The sequence below is a fragment of the Aspergillus neoniger genome (assembly GCF_003184625.1).
Source record: "Aspergillus neoniger CBS 115656 unplaced genomic scaffold BO87scaffold_24, whole genome shotgun sequence".
Lineage (NCBI taxonomy): Eukaryota > Fungi > Ascomycota > Eurotiomycetes > Eurotiales > Aspergillaceae > Aspergillus > Aspergillus neoniger.
Window position 1 is genome coordinate 187,875 of NW_020291152.1, and position 20,514 is coordinate 208,388.

The 20,514-nt window shown below is 53.6% G+C and overlaps 5 protein-coding genes across 5 annotated transcripts; 4 read left to right on the forward strand and 1 right to left on the reverse strand.

Annotated features, from left to right (window-relative positions):
• Positions 1–2: 2 nt before the first annotated feature.
• BO87DRAFT_107977 (uncharacterized protein) lies at positions 3–1,116 on the forward strand. The gene has a single exon (XM_025617848.1). The coding sequence runs from the start codon at positions 213–215 to the stop codon at positions 789–791; it is 579 nt and encodes a 192-aa protein (XP_025477837.1). The 5' UTR covers positions 3–212; the 3' UTR covers positions 792–1,116.
• BO87DRAFT_312879 (cytochrome P450) lies at positions 989–2,646 on the forward strand (the record flags this gene model as incomplete). Its single annotated transcript, XM_025619598.1, has 2 exons — positions 989–1,094; positions 1,163–2,646. The coding sequence occupies 2 exons, from the start codon at positions 989–991 to the stop codon at positions 2,644–2,646; spliced, it is 1,590 nt and encodes a 529-aa protein (XP_025477838.1).
• A 774-nt stretch (positions 2,647–3,420) lies between these two features.
• BO87DRAFT_408193 (NADPH cytochrome P450 oxidoreductase family protein) lies at positions 3,421–5,818 on the forward strand (the record flags this gene model as incomplete). The annotated part of the gene is made up of 1 exon (XM_025626133.1): positions 3,421–5,818. The coding sequence occupies exon 1, from the start codon at positions 3,668–3,670 to the stop codon at positions 5,816–5,818; it is 2,151 nt and encodes a 716-aa protein (XP_025477839.1). The 5' UTR covers positions 3,421–3,667.
• A 421-nt stretch (positions 5,819–6,239) lies between these two features.
• On the reverse strand, positions 6,240–11,041 carry BO87DRAFT_313040 (putative ATP dependent RNA helicase; the record flags this gene model as incomplete). Its single annotated transcript, XM_025619602.1, has 10 exons — positions 6,240–6,446; positions 6,519–6,849; positions 6,911–7,124; positions 7,173–7,557; positions 7,606–7,747; positions 7,797–7,929; positions 8,032–8,573; positions 8,620–9,513; positions 9,566–10,217; positions 10,276–11,041. The coding sequence occupies 10 exons, from the start codon at positions 11,039–11,041 to the stop codon at positions 6,240–6,242; spliced, it is 4,266 nt and encodes a 1,421-aa protein (XP_025477840.1).
• A 305-nt stretch (positions 11,042–11,346) lies between these two features.
• Positions 11,347–19,943, forward strand: BO87DRAFT_108028 (putative translational activator). Its single transcript, XM_025617849.1, has 7 exons — positions 11,347–11,545; positions 11,645–13,716; positions 13,779–14,463; positions 14,518–14,712; positions 14,770–18,594; positions 18,653–19,224; positions 19,277–19,943. The coding sequence occupies exons 1-7, from the start codon at positions 11,425–11,427 to the stop codon at positions 19,832–19,834; spliced, it is 8,028 nt and encodes a 2,675-aa protein (XP_025477841.1). The 5' UTR covers positions 11,347–11,424; the 3' UTR covers positions 19,835–19,943.
• The last annotated feature ends 571 nt before the right edge of the window (positions 19,944–20,514 follow it).

Here is a 20,514-nt window from a genome sequence, read left to right on the forward strand (position 1 = left end):
CTGGATTAGGGCTATGGGAAGTAACCAAAATCTAAACAATGAAACAGTATGCTTAAGGAGATACAGGTTATTGATGAAGTGTTAATTAGATTACACACGTGCAATGTCCTCAGAAGCCCGGCCGACGTGGCTAAAGACTGAGTGGGAGAATTATCTACGATGACAGCGGGCATATATGCAAAGGGAAATACTATTGCCGAAAAGCGACCCCGATGGCCATCATCCACCCTCGAGGAGGGGGTATATGCCTGCCCCCTCATCCCCATGGCGAACTAAAGACTCGAAGAGGGGGGGAATGGAATGTCCGGGTATTGCTTCAGGGTTCGGCACGGTTCCATGGGTCTGTTCAAGATGACAGTCGTATCCCCAGGTTACCCCAGACTTGCCTGGACCCGGATATCTGCGTCTCTTCATTGGCTGATCTGCACATCTCGGGGGATGTCCTCAAATACCGTCAACTCCGCTATTATGACGATAAGTACTGGGGAGCTATTTGCACAATAGCCGGGGCATGGGGCTCCTGTCAAAGCCTGGTGGGTCCAGCTGATCCCCGCGAATTGATTCCATCGCAATTCGACCGGCAAACGCGCGAGGATTATTACTTTGTCGGTGGTGGCGGGGCACAAAAGGGAAATTCTCTCCGCCCTGGCTGGATGACCCTGAATGGCAGTTTTATCCGGCATCATGCTGGAATGACATGGCAGCTGTTACACCAGCCAGGGACTCACGATGTCGTGGGCATGGTGGAATGCTGGGGGAGTTGGTGTCTGCGGTTCACGAGGATGGGTTAGTTCATCCATCCATCCATCCATTCCCTTTTCCTCCCGGTTTACCTGGGGTTATAAGTAGCTGCTCTCCGGACCAGAGAGCTTGCTGGTAGCAACCAAGAACCTTTGATATCTGAACCTTGTTCATCATTGACATTCAATTACTTGATCTACTGTGTTTCTCTTGTCCGGCTCTATCGTGACGCCCCCAAAGAGCAACCATGTGGTCACTTTTCACAATCGCCCCTTACGCGTTCTTTATCGGGATCGTAGGGATCTCCTACTTCCTGGTATGGCCGTTTGTGCAGTATATCAGAGACCCCAAAGGTATGTTTATACTTGTGTATATGGCAGGCTATTTACAGAATCCAGGGGCTGACTAGCGACTGTTCCAGGTCTCCGAAAATACCCTAATCTTACACCAATCTCCGGCATGTCTGCCATTCCGTTCATGCTCATGGCGTCCCGCGGATTCCGGTCGCGAGAACTGCAGGAGCTGCACCAGGAGAAGCCGGTAATCCGTACCGGACCCAATACGCTCTCCTATGGTGATGTGCGCGCGATCAAGGACATTTACGGCCATAACACCAAGTGCATCAAGGACCCATCCTACGTCGTCACGGCGGGCACGCATTACCACCTAGCTGATGTGGTGGACAAGGGGGACCATGCGCGGAAGCGTAAGGTTCTGTCATCCGCCTACGCTCTTAAGAACCTTGAAACATGGGAGCACAAAGTCAGCGATAAGGTTGAGAAGGTGGTGGCCCACTTTGACAAGGTGTGCACGGCCGCACCGTCTGCGGCTGTGGCGTCCGGCAAGGTCGCGCCGGACCCCAAAGACCTGACCGTGGATTTCCGCGCCTGGACCAACTACTTCACGCTGGATGCTATCGCAGATATCGGTCTGTCGGAGAAGCTGGGCTTCTTGGACCAGGGCAGCGATGTCTGCATAGCTGAGCGGAAGGATGGGTCAACGTACACGGTGAATCTCCGGGAGGCACTGTATCCCACGGCCCGGAAGCAGTCGCTTATCCTCTGGAACTACGAATGGTACCCGGTGCTGAACAAACTGGTCAACGTGATCCCGTTCTTCGGCCGGATGCAAAAATCCTCGGACAACTGGGACAACATTGTGTGGCGACGCAGCATCGAGCGCCTGCGACGGTATGAGGCTGGGGAGAAGCTCGATGACTTCTTCCAAGCGCTGATGGAGGATAAGAACGGCCGGGCCAACAACCTGGAATGGGGCGACGTGGTGTCGGAAGTGAACATCATGATGAACGCAGGCAGCGTAACGACGGCGATCGCGATCGCCAACGTGATGTACCAGCTGCTGCGGAATCCGGAGTGCCTGGCTAAGCTCCGGGAAGAGATCGACGCAGTGCTAGACGCGGACGATATCGTTGCGCCATACGACAAGGTGAAGCACTTGCCGTATCTTCGGGCATGCCTGGACGAATCGCTCCGGATCTTCCCGCCAACGTCGCACGGGCTTCCGCGCGAGACGCCGGAAGAGGGAATGGAGATCCTGGGCCAGTGGGTGCCGGGGAAGACAACGGTCAGTATGTCGGCCTATGTTGCGCACCGCGACGAGCGGGCCTTCCCCAAGGCGGACCAGTACATCCCGGAGCGGTGGTTGGGAGAAGAAGGCAAAGCGCTGCAGCCGTACTTTGTGGCGTTCTCGGCGGGGGCACGGTCCTGTATCGGGCGGAACATCTCATACTTGGAGCAGACGAAGATCCTGGCGTCGCTGGTGCATCGGTATGAGTTTGCGCTGCCGCACCCCGGGTGGGAGCTGAAGCGACTGGAGACGATGAACTTGATTCTGGGAGATATGCCGGTGAAGGTGTGGCGACGGCAGGTGCCGGCCACCGATTAGGGGAAATTTTCTTCATATTCTTCTTGTTCCTAGACAGGCTAGACTTTTTTCTATTTTGTTCTCTCCTCTTTCTCTTTTTCTTCTTCGTGATGAATGATGAAAACAATGGTAGCGATATTGCACTAATTCTTCGGTGTTGGATGGTATAGTCTGCATTGTCTCACTAATTTCCTTGGTAGACACTCAACTAGGTAGACACTCAATTAGCTAGCCATGCATATCAAGCATGTAACTACGTCGAGATAGTCTCACGAGGGATCATCATGGGACCCCGAGGTGTCCGGCCAGACTGGTCCGGAACCATCGGAGCGAGACCGATGTGTCCGTTCCGTGGGGGAAAGGTATGCAGCATGCTATATCCCTTTCATCTAAGTTTAGTATAACGAAAGGGGAAAGGGAGGTAACGCCCCGAAAGCCGAGCTGGGGTAGAAAGTGGACAAAGTGCGGGGGATAGATTGATAGTAGTTTGATTGATTGCTTTCTTGGTCTGTGCTGCGCGGGGGGTGAAGATGGAGAGAAAGAAGTAAGTACAGGGACCGTGGGGGAAAGTAGCTGGATTGGGTATATTGGGACCGAGAGGGAGGTTAAAGTGGGTTAAACTACTCCGTATTGGACAATGGATGAGGCGAAAGACATGCAGAAAGGTGCATGGGCGAAATGGAAAAAGATGCCGCCTGTCCCCAAATGGGGTAATTTTCCCCTCGGGGAACATTGCCGCTTCTTTCCCATCTTCTCTTCTTTGGGATCCCCAACTTTCTGCTTCTGTGTCTGCATCTGCTTCTTGCTCAGGTTTATTGCTTCTCGTGTCTCGTGTCTCTTTCCTTGCGCCGCTCCCATCTCCACTATGTCGGTCATAGGTGCCAATTCACCCATCGGAAATCATGGTGTCATGGCCTCTCATGGATCGATTTATAGATCCAGCAGCTGCCCTTTCATCTTCTGCTAACCTCCAAACTACAGAGTGTATAACTGACAGACTGGCTGGTTCTGCTCAGTGCACTTCATCCTCATCCACATCATCATGACCTCCCCTCTGTCTCCATGGCAGATATCACCAGCCCTCTGGCAGGAGCTGACCAAAGTCCTCACTCCCACCGGAGCCGCCGACTATGCCGCCCTGACTCTCCTTGCCATGGCCGGTACGACCTACCTGTCGCGCGGCATCCTCTGGGACCAGCCAGACCCCTACAACTACCTCTGGTATGAACGTCCCCAGCTGAAGATGGCCGGTTCCGCCGGCCCCAATGCCCACCAGGAGACCCGCAACATTGCCCAAAAGCTCGAAGAGGCGGACAAGAACATTGTCGTCTTCTGGGGATCGCAGTCCGGTACGGCCGAGGGCTTTGCCCATCGCTTGGCGCGTGAAATTGCCCTCCGCTTCCGTCAGGGTACTCTGACGGCGGATCTGTCGGATTATGACCCGGAGAGTATCTCTCAGATACCTCAGTCCAAGCTGGCGATCTTCATCCTGTCTACCTATGGCGAAGGAGATCCCAGTGATAACACGGCTGAGTTCTGGGATTGGATTCACAAGGCGGAAAATGTCTCGCTGGCCAATGTGAGGTATTGTGCGTTTGGCCTGGGGAATAGCAACTACAAGTTCTACAACCGCGTCGTGGACGTGGTCGTTCAGGCGCTGGATGGTCGAGGCGCAAAGGCCCTCATGACCGTTGGTAGGGCTAATGATGCCGAGGGATCCACGCAGGAGGACTTTATCAGCTGGAAGGACGAGCTGTTCGCCATGTTCAAGTCCCAGCTCGGCTTCGAGGAGGGTGAGATGCAGTACTTGCCCACCCTATCCGTCGAGGAAGACGAGTCCCTGGAGCCTATTGATCTGAACCACGGCGAGCCAGATGCCCGTGATGCTAGCAGGGCATCTGCACAATGCTCCCCCGTGCGGCCAGTGACTATCTCCAGCACCCGTGAGCTCTTCCAGGTCTCAGACCGCCACTGTCTACACATGGAGCTGGACCTGTCCAGTGTCCCTGAGTTCACCTACAAGACGGGCGATCACCTCGCCATCTGGCCCAGCAACCCCGACGTCGAGGTCGAGCGTCTCCTCCAGGTACTGGGCCTTACTGCACGCCGCGAGGTGCCCATCTCCATCAAATCGCTCGACCCGGCCACCAAAGTGCGCATCCCCACCCCCACGACCGCGGCAGCCCTCTTCCGATACTACCTGGAGATCTGTGCCCCCGTGAACCGCGACACAGTACTCGGTCTAGCACAGTTCGCACCCACCCCCGAAGCAAAGTCCTACCTCCTCCAACTAGGCCAAGACAAGACCAGCTACGCCAACTTCCTCAACCGCACGCACGTCACCCTCAGTCGTCTCCTCCAACTCGCCTCCCCAGACAACGCCTGGTCCGCCCTTCCTCTATCCTACCTGGTCGAGACCCTCTCCCCCATCCAACCCCGATACTACTCCATCTCCTCCAGCAGCGTGCTCTCCCCCCGCAAACCCTCCATCACCGCCATCGTCTCAACCACCCCTGTCCCCGAAAACCCGGACGAACTCATCCACGGCATCACCTCAAACTACCTCCTCGCCTTATCCCAACACCGCACCTCCCCATCCACCCCCCACCCATACGGCCTAGCCTACCACCTCAACGGCCCCAGCAACGCCCTCAACAGCGAACAGGTCTTCGCGCACCTCCGCAAAAGTAAATTCAAACTGCCCCGCACCGGAAACACCCCCCTCATCATGATCGCCGCAGGCACGGGCCTAGCCCCGTTCCGGGCGTTCATCTCCGAACGTCGCCAACTGCAGCAGATTGGTCGTGAAGTGGGACAGATGATCCTCTTCTTCGGGTGTCGCCGCCCGGATGAGGATTATATCTATAAGGAGGAGCTGGAGGCGTTGAATGAGGGGTTGGGTGGGAAGTTGCGCATTGAGACGGCGTTCTCGAGATATGAGAATGGGGGAGTGAAGAGACAGTATGTGCAGGATAAGATTGTCGAGTGTGGGGATGAGGTGGTGAGGTTGTTGGTGGAGGAGAGGGCCAACTTGTATATTTGTGGGAGGGCGGGGATGGCGAGAGAGGTGGAGAAGAGGGTCGGTGGGGAGATGTGTAGGGTTAAGGGGTGGGATGAGGGTGATGGGCAGTGGAATGAGTGGTGTAAGGGGTTGAAGAAGAGGGGGAAGTGGCAGGAGGATGTTTGGGGGTGACCTCTTCTTCTTTCTTTCTTTCTTCTTCTTCAACGATATCGTGAGGTCATCTGGTTATGAACAACAAATTTTTTTGTTTATGTTGGAGTTAGAGTTTATATCCATCTATCGAGATTTCATATCATATACATTCATTTTCTCATCCCATCCTTCTTCTTCTTCTTATTCTCATCACCATCCAGTCCTTATACATACATACACGCATTTCATTCATCCATACAAACCCAGCCCATTTCAATTCAATTCATCCCAACCAGAAGCCCAATACAATCAATCCCAAATTGTCCAAACCAAGTCTAGTAGTCCAGAGGCAAGACAAGCAAACAAGCATCTTCCAGAAAGCTAAACCCAATGCAACACATACATACCAACCAAGGAATCCAAACCCAACCAAAGACAAGAAACCAGGGTAGGCAGACGACTACTTCCTCACCTGAGCAAAAATCATCTGCCACAGACCCAGCCATTGCTGCTGTTTATACGACGGCACGCGATGCGGTTCCCGGAACGTATTCTGGAGGATCTCGCGTAGTCTCGCGCTCAGGGTCTTCAGCGCGAGCATGGATTTCCAATCTCGTAGGGAGAAGCGGATGCGGTTGGAGTCGATGGATATGACGCCGGAGTACATCTGTTCCCAATTTTCGATGTTATTAGTTTTAATCTTAAATTGATGGGTATGTATAAGGAGGTATTGGGGTACCTTAAACTCAGCCTCTCCGCACAACAACGCAATAGCGAAATCATCCACAGCGGTCGTTTCAAACGCATTATAATTCTTATTCCGTCCCTGCATGATATGGTAATAAGACACCCATTTTATGGCCGATGCGTCGGCTTGCTTGTTCACCGAGGTGGGGTGCAGTGTGACGGCTTGGTTATTAGCGACGTTGCGCCAGCCTTTACCGTCGCGGGTGAGCAGTTTCGGGTAGAAACTCCAGGCGATTACAGAGTTGACTATGGTATCGTTGACGCTGTTGAAATCGTATTCTTCCGGGATGGTGAAGAAGGTGCGTCGGTTGTTGGATCGGGAACTGTATTTTTAGATATTTGTTAGTAGGGGTTTGGGGCATGATGGGGGTGGGGAGAGTGTACCGGTTGAGGAGCGCTTTCTGGGATGGGTCCAGCGTTAATAGCCCTGTGTCGGCGATTGATACAATCAGCTGCATTTTGATGTCCTCGATATTAAGCAGTGTTTGCGAGCTGAGGAAGTTCTTGCGACAGAAGGCGTATTCGCTCACGCCGGGTGTGTTGCGTGCGCGCTTCCACGCGCAGTAGGCGTTGTATACCGTCAGCAGATCAGAGTCGCCTAAATTTGTTAGTGACAAGTAGGAAACAGTAATTGGGAAGTACCTACCCTTGCGGAATGACAGTCGAGCAATGTCCTTTTGGGTGTTGGAGCCCATTGTGTTCACAAATGGCGACTTGGAGGACAGAATAGCGGCGATGCTGACGGCCGCGTCCAAACAGCGGAAGAAGGCGCCGTGGATGATTAACTTTCCAAGGAAAACGTCCAGTGGCAGCTTGGCCAGCTGCAGACCCAGAGGCGTCAGATTCTCCGCGTTTGTCAGGGCCTTCACTTCCTTCAGCGAATCGATTGCCCGGCGAATGTTCTTGGATGACGGCGGGTCGAGCGCCTCCAGCAGCGTCGGTTCCACTTCACCCAGCTTGCAGATCTTGACACGCAGCACAAGATCTTGGAGAGACAACCGGAGCATCTCGGGCGTCTGCTGTTCTGCGAGCTACAACTAGTCAGTACTAAATTTTGCAGCCGTGGTCGCTACACATACCAGCTTATCGTGACGATGCTTCGTAAACAGGTGGAAGCAGATACCATTCTGCACACGACCAGCTCGTCCACGTCGTTGCTTCGCATTAGCGCGCGAAATAAACGTTTCGACGAGCCTAGATAGCTGACGGCGTTCATCAAACCTGGGCAAGTTAGCTAGTCCATTACTCAATCACGTTATCTTCTACTAACCTCATGCTCTTCTCTTTGCCCGCATCAATCACCGCAGTAATATCCGGGATGGTGATACCTGTCTCTGCAATATTGGTGGCAATTACAATCTTTCTCATACCCTCAGGAGGAACCACGAAAGCCTTCTCCTGATCTTCGCTGGCGATAGATGAATGCAGCGCATGCACAATCCATCCCTGCTGGAAAGTCGGGTCCGACAGGATCTCATCATTCAGCCGACGAATCTCCGCCATACCGGGCATGAAGATAAGGATGGCCTTGCTGTAGTGTGTCATTTCAGGCGACGAAGCGATCTGCACAACCAGCCGCTTGATGAGCTGGTAGTCCAGGCGATATTCGTCAAAGTTTGCCACGGTCTCCTTGGTTTGCTTGGAATATCCATCGAGCGAAGTCATCAGGCTGCCGGCAGTGTCGCCCTGCGCCGTCTCCAGCGCTAATTCATCCATTTCCTCCTCCACAGCGTTGGGTTCATTCTCCAGCAACCGGTAGTTAGTCATCTCGATGACATCCTCTAGGAACTTCATCTCCACAGGGAAAGTCCGACCTGGGATATTCAGTACCGGAACACCGCCAAGATAGGTGGAGAAGCGCTGCGCCTCAAGTGTGGCCGACATCAGAATTAGCTTCAGATCGGGCCTCTTTTGCATCAACCGCCGAAGGACGATGAGGAGGAAGTCGCTATCAATCGAACGTTCGTGGACCTCATCGAGAACAACATGAGTGATATCGCGGAAGTCGTCCGGGCGCTCAAGCATTCGCACCACCACTCCGGTGGTCCTGCCAGGGTCAGCTCGTTCCCAAGTTCACAAGGGTGAGAACATACGCGAATACAAGCCTCGTAGCTTGGCTGACTTTACTCTCCAATCGGACAGCAAAGCCAATGAGTGAGCGCGCCGTTCCCACATCGTTCTTATTCTCGCCTAGTTCTTCGCTCACTCTTCGGGCAAGGGAAATGGCCGAGATCCTGCGAGGCTCCGTCACATAGATCTTGCACGGTCGGCCTTGCTTCATTTCATGCTCCAAAATAAACGAAGGTATCTGCGTACTTTTTCCGCTTCCTGTTTCACTGCAGATGATGAGTGCACGATGTGTGTCAAGAGTATTGAGAATGTCGTCGCGGAAATTCCAGATGGGCAGGTTCATCCTGCCCTGAGCCATGTACTGGAATGAGGCCGTAGACGACTTTTCTGTCCAGATCCGAGTCAACTCCTCGTCAGGCTCAGAACTATCCTTTACGCTGGCTCCCCGTACTGGGGATTCCGGCTTGCTAGAGGTTCCGTTTCGCTTCCGGAAGTTATGCGACAAGACAACATCATCTTCAAAGGCCCCATGGTTATCCTGTATGAGTTTCTTCAGATCCTTGACGGTCTGCTTGTCAGCTTCGTCTTCCTGCAACTTCTTCGCATTCGCAAACTCCGTCCAAAGCTCTCGCCACACCGCTGGAAGGCGCAGGTATGCTTTTCCTTCTTTGGAGTTCTGCGGGAATAGGATGAAAAGAGCAAGAGTGGAAACGAAGGATTCCGCTTGCTGAGAGTTTGGAGTCGCCACCGAGTCCATCGAGACGAATGTCGCATAAGCGTTCGAGTTATGTGTGGTAGTGTCCCAGACAAAAGGGAAGGGAACCTCTTGAGGTTTGGACCATCTTACTTCAAGAGCTTGTCTGTTCGAATGCGACGAAGCGGACATGTCCTTGAACGTGATCTTGCAACCCGTGTCCCTACCCAGATGACTTAGTTGTCGATCATCCCCAGCTTAACTGCGAGACATACCTTGCTTTGCACGTTTCTTCTAGCACTCGCCGGGGGCTAAGTCCAGTCCCTTTTCCGAAATCGCGCACTTTGACAGATGCCTTCTTTAACTCCTCCGTTATCACACCGAGTTCCAGGACAGGTTCCTCATCTTGGAACATGTCGCCTAACAAGTCTGTAGCCTCTTCATTGTCAAGCGGCTGTGCGCCATTCTCTGGTTTCGTTTCCGTTTCCTCTGCATTTTCAGCTTCCTCTTGAACAGGCTTCTCTTCCGGCTGTGAGCGCCGGACAAAAGCCGCCTCTTTGCGTAAATCGTCGAGTTTCTCTCTCCACTTGTATTCGGCCTCATGCTGGTCAAACAGCACATCATTTTCAATGCTAGTGATTTTGCGTTGCAACCTCACGACCTGAGGGTCTTGCTCGGCTTTAGCAGGCTTACGGCCTCCCTTCTTGCCCTTCTTGGGTTGGTCGAATAGCTCCGGTCGCAGGCCATACAGGCGAGTCTGCAGGTCCAGATACTTTGGTATGAGCGTGTCAGGGTCAAGGGAGCTGTCCGAGTCGTAGGGGCTCGATTGGAGGGCAGGGCTCGGCTCCTTTACAGGGCTTTTGGGCTTTTTCACTTTGCTATTATTTGGGCCCAAACTTGGGGTGGAGGATTGTGATGGCTCACGATCTGATGTCAGTCAGGTTAGCCATCCAATCCTTACGGGATACCAGGCACCTAAGATTACCATTTATCCAAGAGATATGTCTATCCAACTCATTGCGCTGCTGCGCATTTGTCTGCATGTAAGAAGGCAATTCCTTGAGAGTGCAATGCAAGGCAAGCCAATCTAGAGCCTCATCCAGGTTGCAAACCACCTCCCTATTGGATGTGGCAAAATTACCAGAAAAGTAGAGAAGCATATGCTTCAAAGCCTCGTTTACTTTCTCTTCCGGGAAGCCGAGTTTAAGCAGGGTTTCCTTCAGGGTCCAGAGTCTCATATATAGTTCTTCCTCGGAGACAGTTTTCTTCTGACCTCCCGAATCCCGTCCGGGTAATGGACTGAGCTCTCGCTCTTCCGTCTCAACCAGATGCATGATATTCTGTAGCACCTCGGTGGGAAGCCACTCCATCAGGTTTACAGAAACGGCTTGTTGCCGGAATACTCTGCGTTCTGTCTCCAACTTTGTGACTTGGCGGGCGGCATCACTTCTGCACTTGGAAGCATACTTCTCAACCAAGAGTTGAAGTTCAGCTTCCTCCAAGTGTTTCTCAAGTTCTTCGGGAGTATAGTTCTGTAATGAGGGGGCGGCTTCGCTTTTGGAGTCTACTGCGGGTTGCTGCTTTCCCTCGACGGGCGTTGGACGATCACTTGCGGACACGGACTTGGAGTCTGCGGTAGAGACTGGGGTTGACGATTCAGTAGGCTTGGGTTTAGATGGCACCGAGACCGTGGCAAATCCTCGAGCCGGATTGGAGGCGGGCTTCTTCTTTTTCCTGTTGTTAGGTGGCATGGTGGTTAAGTGAGATTGAAGGAGGGGAAGGTGGGCTGCTGCAAGATTTCCCGCCGGGGCGGACAAGGAGAGAATGCTCTAAGGATAGGAAGTGAGAAAGGTAATGTCTAGAATCATTAGTGAAATCTCAAGGGGAAGAGTGAGCAAATAAAATCAGAAAGAGTTGAGTTGGGGGGTGTATGAGGGAAGAAATGGGCGAGGTTCTTCGTCATGGAGGAGAGACTGGCGGCGGGTCCTCCGACTCACAGCCAGCAAAGGAAGGAAGGAAGGCAAGGCGGCGGAGCTTCCCCCACAACGCCGCAAAACTTTTATGACAACATCCGCGGCCCCATTCGTGCCCATTGCTCCTCACGCCGGGCATGCTTCAGGCCACCTAGACTATCATGGACGATTTTCCATGGGATCAGGTGGAATCAGGGGACCTGGGGAGTCTGCAGGTCGTTCTCTTCTCGAGTTCGACTGCTCGCAGAATTCGCGCTCTCCAGGACCTCCGTGACAGAATCGGTGCGTGAAGAACAAAAGCCCCTCTCTCTGACTCTCACTCTCTCACTTCCCAATATGATGCTCTCGTGCTCTTGTGCTCACTATCTGTCCACCAAACAGGAACTAGTCTACAACCTCAAACCTACCAGCCTCTAATCGGCCTTCTCTTCAAGACTTACCCTCGCTACGTCGATCGTCCCTCGCGGCAGGCCGTTCAGCAATGTCTCCGCTCGCTTCTCAAGGCGCCCGTCCCGACCGACGATCTGAAATACCTCACCCAAAAGTTGCAGGTGGAGGCTGCCAAACCTGGCCTGGCGCCTGGTCCAGCCCTCGTGTTGTTGGAATGGTGCTCGGTGGTGCTTCAGATCCTGGGAGGTGACTCCGAAACCCCTCTTTCTGCCGTTCTGGACACCATTGCCGTCGATGCAAAGGCCCTAGATATCTGTCTGGCCTCCAACCCGAGACCCGCAGTGAAGGCTTCTGCCCTCCGGGTTACGAGACGTGCTCTACGCGCTGCATTTTCCTCCACCGCTTGGGGCGAGGATGCTGTTCGTGAATCCGTCCGCCGGTTGACCAGCGACTCGACTACTGGCCAGAAGAACGCACCTTTCTTGGGGGTCATCTCCGGCGTCTGCGCGCGTCTTCCCGCCAAGAAGCCAGTCTTGGAAGGGGAAAAGAAGGCAATCATTTCGTTCTACGTCAAGGAATTGGCTGGTGCGAAATCCGCGCCTCCCGCTCACATCGCCGATGCATTGGGCGACTTTTTCGTCTCTTTCCTTAGCTACGATGACCTCGCTACCGAGTTGATCCCACCCTTCGAAAAGGCCATGTTGCGCTCTCCCGAGGTTGTTTTCAATGGCTTGTTGCCTTCGCTGTGCGCCTCTTTGCCGGAGGAGATTGATATGTCCGAGCTTTTGCATTCGCGGCTGTTGAAGCACCTGTTATCAAGCATGAAGTCGAACAATCCAGCCATTAGACAGGGTGCTGTTCGCTCATTCGAGTCCCTTCTCGCGAAATCCAAGGACCAGGCCTTGCTCACCAAGATCACGAGCGAAGTCGTCAACCCTCTGAAGACCCAGAAGATCACCAATCCGGAACAGCGTGCGGTGTACGCTCAAGCGGTCGCTGCGATATTGCCTTCGGCCGATCTTTCAAAGGACGTGGTACAGGGCTTTGTTCCCGTTTTCAACAGGGAATCCAATGAGGCCGCTCTGGAACAGGAAATCAAATCATTCTGCAAGCACCTGGCTTTCCTTGTCCAGTCTCAAGTGAAGGTCAGCGACGACGTCATCAATGCCATTGTGAAAGGATCTTCCGATAAGCGTGTTCCGTTCAAAAAGCTCTGGCAGCTCAATGTCGGAGAGGTTATGTGGCAAGTCGAACCTGCGACTCTGGCAAGCACTGATGTCGAGCCCCTTGTGAACAAGTTCCTCGGCAAGATGAAAGAGCTGTACAATGAGGTTGCCGCCAACCCTCTTCCCTCTGCTCAGGGTGGCTCTCTGTCAACTGCCTATGTGTATCTCGCCCTTCTAGATCGCTCTTCCTCGCTGCAGAGCTTTGACAAGCCCGCATGGGAGGAAACTGTAGCTCAATCAATGGTGCTCAACCCGAAGCCGTCTTTCCTCCTCAACCCCAAGGCCTACTCAAAGTTGACCATCCAAATCGAGATCCAGTGGGCTGTGCGCGCACTTGCTGCAGTCACTACCGGTTCGAAGTTCGGAAAGGCTGAGGACGCAGCCAAGACCGCCTGGGCCCAGGCATTCATCTATAATATCGCCGCCCCTGGACTTCACACCAGTTTCCGGGATGGAGCTGCTCGGACCTTGTCAGAAATTCATTTGAAGGATGTGGCAGGTATGGGCCGGACAGTCACAAGTGCTCTGTGGTCCTGGATACTTTCCTTTAGAACTGGCGAGAAAGAATCTGCCTCGGTCTCTGCAGGACCAGAAAGCGAAAGGTTCCTCCATCTCGTTGTAAAGGCTCTGTGCCCTCCTGCTTCTAGTGTGCAGGAAGTAGACAACGTCACTGCTTCTCTGAAAGACCAACTCGTTGAGTTGCTCGTCCTATGTCGCCCTGAGCTTATTCCCAGCGCATCCTGGATTGCGTCTTGCTTGAGGACCGGCATTGACCCCGGCAACCTTGTGCGCGAATTCCCCGAAAAGTGTCTGGAGCAGCTGACTCGTCTGCATGAGGTATGTCGTGTGCCAATACTCGTCAATCGCAACTTAGGAAGTCCAAACTAATACTTTCTTAGGACCCTGTTCAGTCGAAAATCCCCCAAATCGATGCCGCAATCTGGAGTGCTGCGGGTGAATTGGCGTTCGTAGCACCTGATGCTATGGTTCCCCGACTGGTTGGCCAGATCCAGGACGATCTGGATACTTCGCGCCTGTCCAAGTTCACGGCAACCGATGTCGCTATCGCCCGTACCCCGGAGGGAACCATGTTCGTCGACGTGCTCAGCACGAAGTCCAAGCAGTCGAACTTTGATAAGAACACTAAAGACTACGACATCCTCAAGTGGGAGGAGGAGCTACGGTCACAATTGGCTGATAAGAAGGGCCAGAAGCAGAAGAAGCTTACTCCTGAGGAGCAATCCAAGGTCAAGGCCCAACTTGCCAAGGAGTCCAAGATCCGCGAGGAAGTCCTCCAAGTGATCAAGAAGATCGAAAGGGGATGTGGAATCATTCAAGGTCTCGCGGATGGGCCCGCCATCGACGCGGATGGCTGGATCAACCCCGCCGTGAGCTCCTTGCTCTCCCTGACCGAAGCCGGTGCAGGCTTGTACGCTGGTGATGTTGTGTCCAAAGTGTACGTTAAGTGCGCTGAGAAGTTGTCCTCGCGTCTCGGGCCTTTGCGGCCTTTCGTGGGTATTGCAACGCTTCGGGCTATTGGCAAGAGTTACCTGCCTCCGCAGATGGAAGCAGAGGCACTTGGACGTATGTTGTTTGATGTTCTGGCTATGTGGGAAGCTTGCACTAACTGATCGGCAGAGCTCGTAACGAGAATCCTTTATCGCTTGCGTTTTGCCTCCGAGCAACGTCCTTTCGAGAGCACGTCTCTGGCCTACGTTCTCCCCTTGCTCTTCTTGGTGCTCAGCAAGAACGGAATCGATGAACAGAGAGGTGATGAAGAGGGCGAGCAAGTCCTCCTTGCCTTGGAAGTGTTGTCCTTCCATTCGGGTTCTTGTGAGTTTTCCCAAAAATTGACGGAGTGTCCCTCAAGGCTAATGCATGGTTAATTAGTTGCCGACGAACGTCTTCCTCGTGTGGAAGTCCTGAAGATTTTGCTTGCATCGATGCAGAAGTACACTCAACACTACAAGCTTATCAAGGATACTCTGTTCGATGTTTGCAGGTGCATCTCACCTAATATCACTAAGGATGAGCTTGACATTCTCCTCAAGGGCACAATTGTGACGGATGTGTCTGTCCGTACCTCGGTGTTGCAGGTCATCGAAGCTGAGATCGACCTGACGGATCTCGACTTCTCTGAACACATCTGGCTGGAATGCCATGACCACGTGGAGGAGAATGCTGAGATCGCCGAGAATATCTGGGAAGAAAATGCCCTGGAAGTCGACGACTCCTCTTATGAGAAGATCATTCCCTATCTCTCCTCAAAGGATGCACAGCTTCGTGGTGCTGGCGCTCGCGCGTTGGCTCATGCAATTGCGGTGAACCCTTCGATGTTTGACCGGATCTTTTCCGAATTGCAGTCCAAATACACGATTGAGATTCAGCCTAAGGTGCCCGAAAAAGATAGCTACGGTATGCCGAAGAAGATGGATGTCACAGACCATTGGGAGCTACGCAGTGGTATCGCCCTCGCTTTTGGAGCTATGACAAATCTTTTTGAAGGCGAGCAGATCGTCTCCTTCCTCCGGTTCTTGATTGAAAGAGGTCCTCTTATCGACAAGAGTTCCGCCGTCCGCGCACAGATGGCGGAGAGCGGCAGATCTGTCATTGCTGCCCGTGGGCAACAGAAGGTCGAGGAATTAATGAAGCTCTTGGAGACAACCTTGGAGACCTCCGACAAAGGAAGTGAGACGTCTGATCTTCTTAACGAGGCCGTTGTTGTTTTGTATGGTTCCCTGGCCCAGCATCTCAAAGCGGACGATACGCGTCTGCAGACAGTCATCAAGAGGCTGCTGGACACTCTTCCTACTCCTTCGGAGAGTGTGCAGTCTGCCGTTTCGGGATGTCTGCCGCCTCTGATCCGCCTTTCGCGCCCTCAGAGTGGTGAGTACGTCCAAGAAATGCTGGATCAGCTGCTGCAGTCCAAGAAATATGCTACACAGCGTGGCGCGGCTTATGGACTTGCTGGTATCGTCAGCGGTAGGGGTATTGTCACCCTTCGAGAATTCCAAGTCATGTCGCATCTGCGTGATGCCACTGAGAACAAGAAGGAACCTCATCAGAGACAAGGTGCTCTGTTGGCATATGAGCTGTTTGCCGCTATTCTTGGACGGACCTTCGAGCCCTATGTCATCCAGATTGTTCCCCAGCTTCTGGCTGGTTTCGGTGATGTCAACCCCGACGTCCGTGCTGCCTGCCTTGATGCAGCAAAGGCTTGCTTCTCGAACCTTAGCTCGTATGGTGTCAAGCAAATTCTTCCCACCCTTCTCGATGGTCTTGATGACACACAATGGCGCAGTCAGAAGGGAGCCTGTGATCTCTTGGGAGCGATGGCCTACCTCGATCCCCAGCAACTCGCGGCAAGCCTTCCGGACATTATCCCTCCGCTCACTGTGGTCCTCAATGATACCCACAAGGAAGTGCGCAATGCTGCAAACCGCAGTCTTCAGCGATTCGGCGAAGTCATCAGCAACCCCGAAGTCAAGAGCTTGGTTAATGTACTTCTGAAGGCGCTCAGCGACCCCACCAAGTACACCGATGAGGCCCTGGATTCCCTCATCAAGGTGTCCTTCGTCCACTATCTGGATGCGCCGTCCTTGGCTCTTGTTGTTCGCATTCTTGAACGTGGTCTTGGCGACAGGTCGAACACGAAACGTAAATCTGCTCAGATCATTGGCAGTTTGGCTCACCTTACAGAGCGCAAGGACCTCACAGCCCATCTGCCAATCATTGTTTCGGGCTTGCAGCTTGCTATCGTCGACCCTGTGCCGACTACTCGTGCGACCGCTTCCAAGGCTCTCGGTTCCCTTATCGAAAAGCTTGGAGAGGACGCTCTTCCCGACCTCATTCCCAACCTCATGTCTACGCTCAAGTCGGATACCGGAGCCGGCGACAGACTGGGATCTGCTCAAGCTCTTTCAGAGGTTCTGGCAGGTCTGGGTACAACCAGACTCGAGGAGACGCTGCCTACTATTCTACAGAATGTGTCCAGTTCCAAGGCTTCTGTTCGCGAGGGTTTCATGACGCTCTTTATCTTCCTTCCCGCCTGCTTCGGAAACAGCTTCGCCGCCTATCTCAGCAAAATCATTCCTCCTATCCTTGCCGGTTTGGCTGACGATGTCGAATCTATTCGTGAGACCTCTCTCAAGGCAGGTCGCTTGCTCGTCAAGAACTTCTCATCGAAGGCCATTGATCTCCTTCTGCCAGAGCTTGAGCGCGGTCTCGCGGATGACAGTTACCGCATCAGATTGAGCTCCGTCGAGCTGGTTGGTGATCTTCTCTTCAGTCTCACTGGTATCACAGCCAAGGCCGATGCCGAGGAGGAAGAGGAAGAAGCGGCTCAAGCTGGACAGTCGCTGCTGGAGGTTCTTGGAGAGGAGAGGAGGGACAAGGTCTTGTCGGCACTGTTTATCTGCCGCTGCGATACTTCGGGTATGGTCAAGAGCGCTGCTATGGCCGTCTGGAAGTCACTTGTTGCTTCTCCTAAGACGCTCAAGGACATGGTTCCCACTCTGTCTCAGCTCATTATTCGCCGTCTCGGTTCCTCCAACATGGAGCATAAGGTCATTGCTAGCAACGCGCTTGGTGACCTTATCAAGAAGGCTGGCGAGTCGGTTCTCTCTGCTCTGCTTCCCTCTCTCGAAGAAGGTCTCCAGACTTCGCCCGACGTGGATGTCAAGCAAGGTATTTGCATTGCTTTGAGAGAACTCATTACTTCCGCCTCCGCCGAGGCCCTCGAGGATTACGAGAAGGTTCTTATCTCGACAGTTCGGGTGGCGCTCGTTGATAATGACGAAGATGTCCGCGAGGCTGCAGCCGAGGCTTTCGACGCCCTGCAGCAGATCCTGGGCAAGAAGGCAGTGGACCAGGTCCTGCCTCATCTCTTGCTTCTTCTGAGAAACAACGAGGATGCAGAGCAGGCGTTGTCCGCACTTTTGACCCTCCTCACGGAGCAGACCCGCGCGAATATCATCCTCCCCAACCTTATCCCGACGCTCCTCACCTCTCCCATTTCCACATTCAACGCGAAGGCTCTTGCTTCCCTGGCCGAAGTCGCCGGCTCTGCCATGACCCGCAAGCTGCCTACCATCCTCAACTCCTTGATGGACGAGATTGTGTCCACTGAGGACGAGGCTCACCGCGAAGAACTGAGCAATGCCTTTGACACGATCCTGGTTTCGGTGGACGAGTACGATGGCTTGAATGTCATGATGAACGTCATGATTACTCTGATGAAGCATGATGACCATCACCGCCGTGCTACCGCAGCCATTCATCTCGACAAGTTCTTCTCGAATGCAGAGATCGATTACTCCAGGTACCACCAGGATCTGATCCGTGTCCTGCTCATCTCCTTCGATGACAGCGACAAGGATGTCGTCAAGGCCGCGTGGACGGCGCTCAGTGGACTCACGAAACATTTGCGCAAAGAAGAAATGGAAGTCCTTACCATTTCCACTCGCCAGACCTTGCGGAGTGTCGGGGTTCCGGGTGCCAGCCTTCCTGGCTTCAGCCTGCCCAAGGGTATCACAGCCATTCTGCCTATCTTCTTGCAAGGTCTTCTGAACGGCAGCGTCGAGCAGCGTACGCAGGCAGCTCTCGCCATCGGCGACATCATCGATCGCACTGGCGCAGACTCTCTGAAGCTGTTCGTGACCCAGATCACTGGTCCCCTCATTCGTGTTGTGTCCGAGCGATCGGTGGAGATTAAATGTAAGTTGCTTTCTTTACTTCTGCTTGAATAAAATTCCATACTAATTGGCTACACTAGGCGCTATCTTCTTCACCCTCAACAAGCTTCTGGAGAAGATTCCCCTCGCTGTCAAGCCCTTCTTGCCCCAGCTTCAACGGACCTTCGCACGTGGTTTGGCTGATGCATCCAGCGAGACTCTGCGTAACAGGGCCGCCAAGGGTCTTGGTATCCTGATCACCCTGACACCCCGTGTGGACCCTCTCATTGCAGAGCTTATCACGGGTACCAAGACGGAAGATGTCGGTGTGAGAAACGCGATGATGAAGGCTCTTCAAGAGGTGGTAGGCAAGGCCGGCGCCAACATGAGCGAGGCATCGAAGAACGCCATTCTCGCTCTTATTGACGACGATGCCAGTGATCAAACTGATGCTGTCGCTATTACGAATGCGAAGTTGCTTGGTGCACTAGTGAAGGTCCTCCCGGCCGCCACTGCTGGCCCACTGATCAAGAACCGGGTCCTCGCTGCCACACCTTCCCACGCATCGATTCTGGGTCTCAATGCCCTGTTGGTTGAGGCTCCGTCGTCCTTGACGGAGCACTTCTCCGCGGAGACTCAGGCTATGATCTGCCAGGGTGTCACGAACAAGGATGTGAGTACTTAGGTTCCAACCCTATTCGAGAAATGATGCTAATCCTACGCAGCCCTTCATTTCCGACAACAGCGTCCTCGCTGCCGGAAAGTACCTCCTGATCGAGGATGAAAACCGCAACTTCGAAGACAACAAGGCCATTTTCGAGGCCTTGGCGCCTTGCATTCAGCCCGGTACGCCGTCTGATACGCGGCGGTTGTCCCTGGTGGTGATGCGCACGGTCAGCCGGCTTCACCCCGAGCTGACTCGGCCTCACCTGGCCCTCTTGGCGCCACCGATCTTCGCCAGCGTTCGCGACGTGGTCATTCCTGTCAAGCTGGCGGCCGAGGCAGCATTCCTGGCGATCTTCTCTGTGGAGGAATCCGAAGGTGCAGTCTTCGATAAGTACATGGCCGGACCCGGAGCTTCGCTGCCACCGGGACCCAAGCGGAGCATGTCGGACTACTTCAAGCGTGTCGCGCTCCGTCTTGCCGCCCAGGCCCGCGAGCGCAAGGAAGCGGAAGGTGGACAAGGAGGGTTGGGGCTGTCCAATGATGAGGTAGAGGATGAGAGAGAATTGTGGAGCATTGGAAAGGTTGATCTCGGGGATGGGTCGTTTGGGGATGAGTAAGTGGTGTCGAGGTGGGCTAGACACTGAGACGATTTAGATCTACTTCTCTCTATCTGCTACTATCTATACCCTTCTGTTTGAGTAGGGAAAGGAGTTGGGTGACGTGGTCTCCAACTCCAATGATGAAAAGAAAAGCATGTTGATACATACTATGAGATGAGCAATGCATTTGTTTTGAGTTTCCGCGGGTTTTCCATGGTCGGATTTGATGTCAGCCTCAGTCATCCATACGTAACTGATACAACACAAGTACACAGGCGGAGATCACGTGGACCAGCCGGAATGGCGCATCTGCCCGAGTTGGTCCATCGCCGAGCGACGGATAGAAGACGAGTCGTGAATTGAGAAGGTGAACATCCAATAAGTGTGATGATATAGATAGTAATTCCAATCCATACCACGTTTTAATCAGCCCAGAATCTGTAGCATGTTCCAGCTGGATGCTGTAAGGCGCCGTTGCGGCTCCCGGTGGTGTTCCCCGGATCGGGACAAGCGTCTGGGGCACGAACCCTAACAGAGGGTTTTGCTGGTCTCGCTTAGCAGACACAACCGCTTAGCTAATCAGCCGCCGTATCTCAAACTCCTCGCCCTGGGAATTCTACCCGTCGACGAGTGCAACGAACATCATCCGCCAACGACCGTCGATACGCCGACATCAAGATGTGAGTCCATCTCCAGCT

Coding starts and splice junctions, on each gene's coding strand:
- BO87DRAFT_107977 (XM_025617848.1), top strand. CDS start 213: ATGGCCATCATCCACCCTCGAGGAGGGGGTATATGCCTGCCCCCTCAT.
- BO87DRAFT_108028 (XM_025617849.1), top strand. CDS start 11,425: ATGGACGATTTTCCATGGGATCAGGTGGAATCAGGGGACCTGGGGAGT. Junction 11,546..11,644: donor GGACCTCCGTGACAGAATCG/GTGCGTGAAGAA, acceptor TCCACCAAACAG/GAACTAGTCTACAACCTCAA. Junction 14,713..14,769: donor GTCCTTCCATTCGGGTTCTT/GTGAGTTTTCCC, acceptor ATGGTTAATTAG/TTGCCGACGAACGTCTTCCT.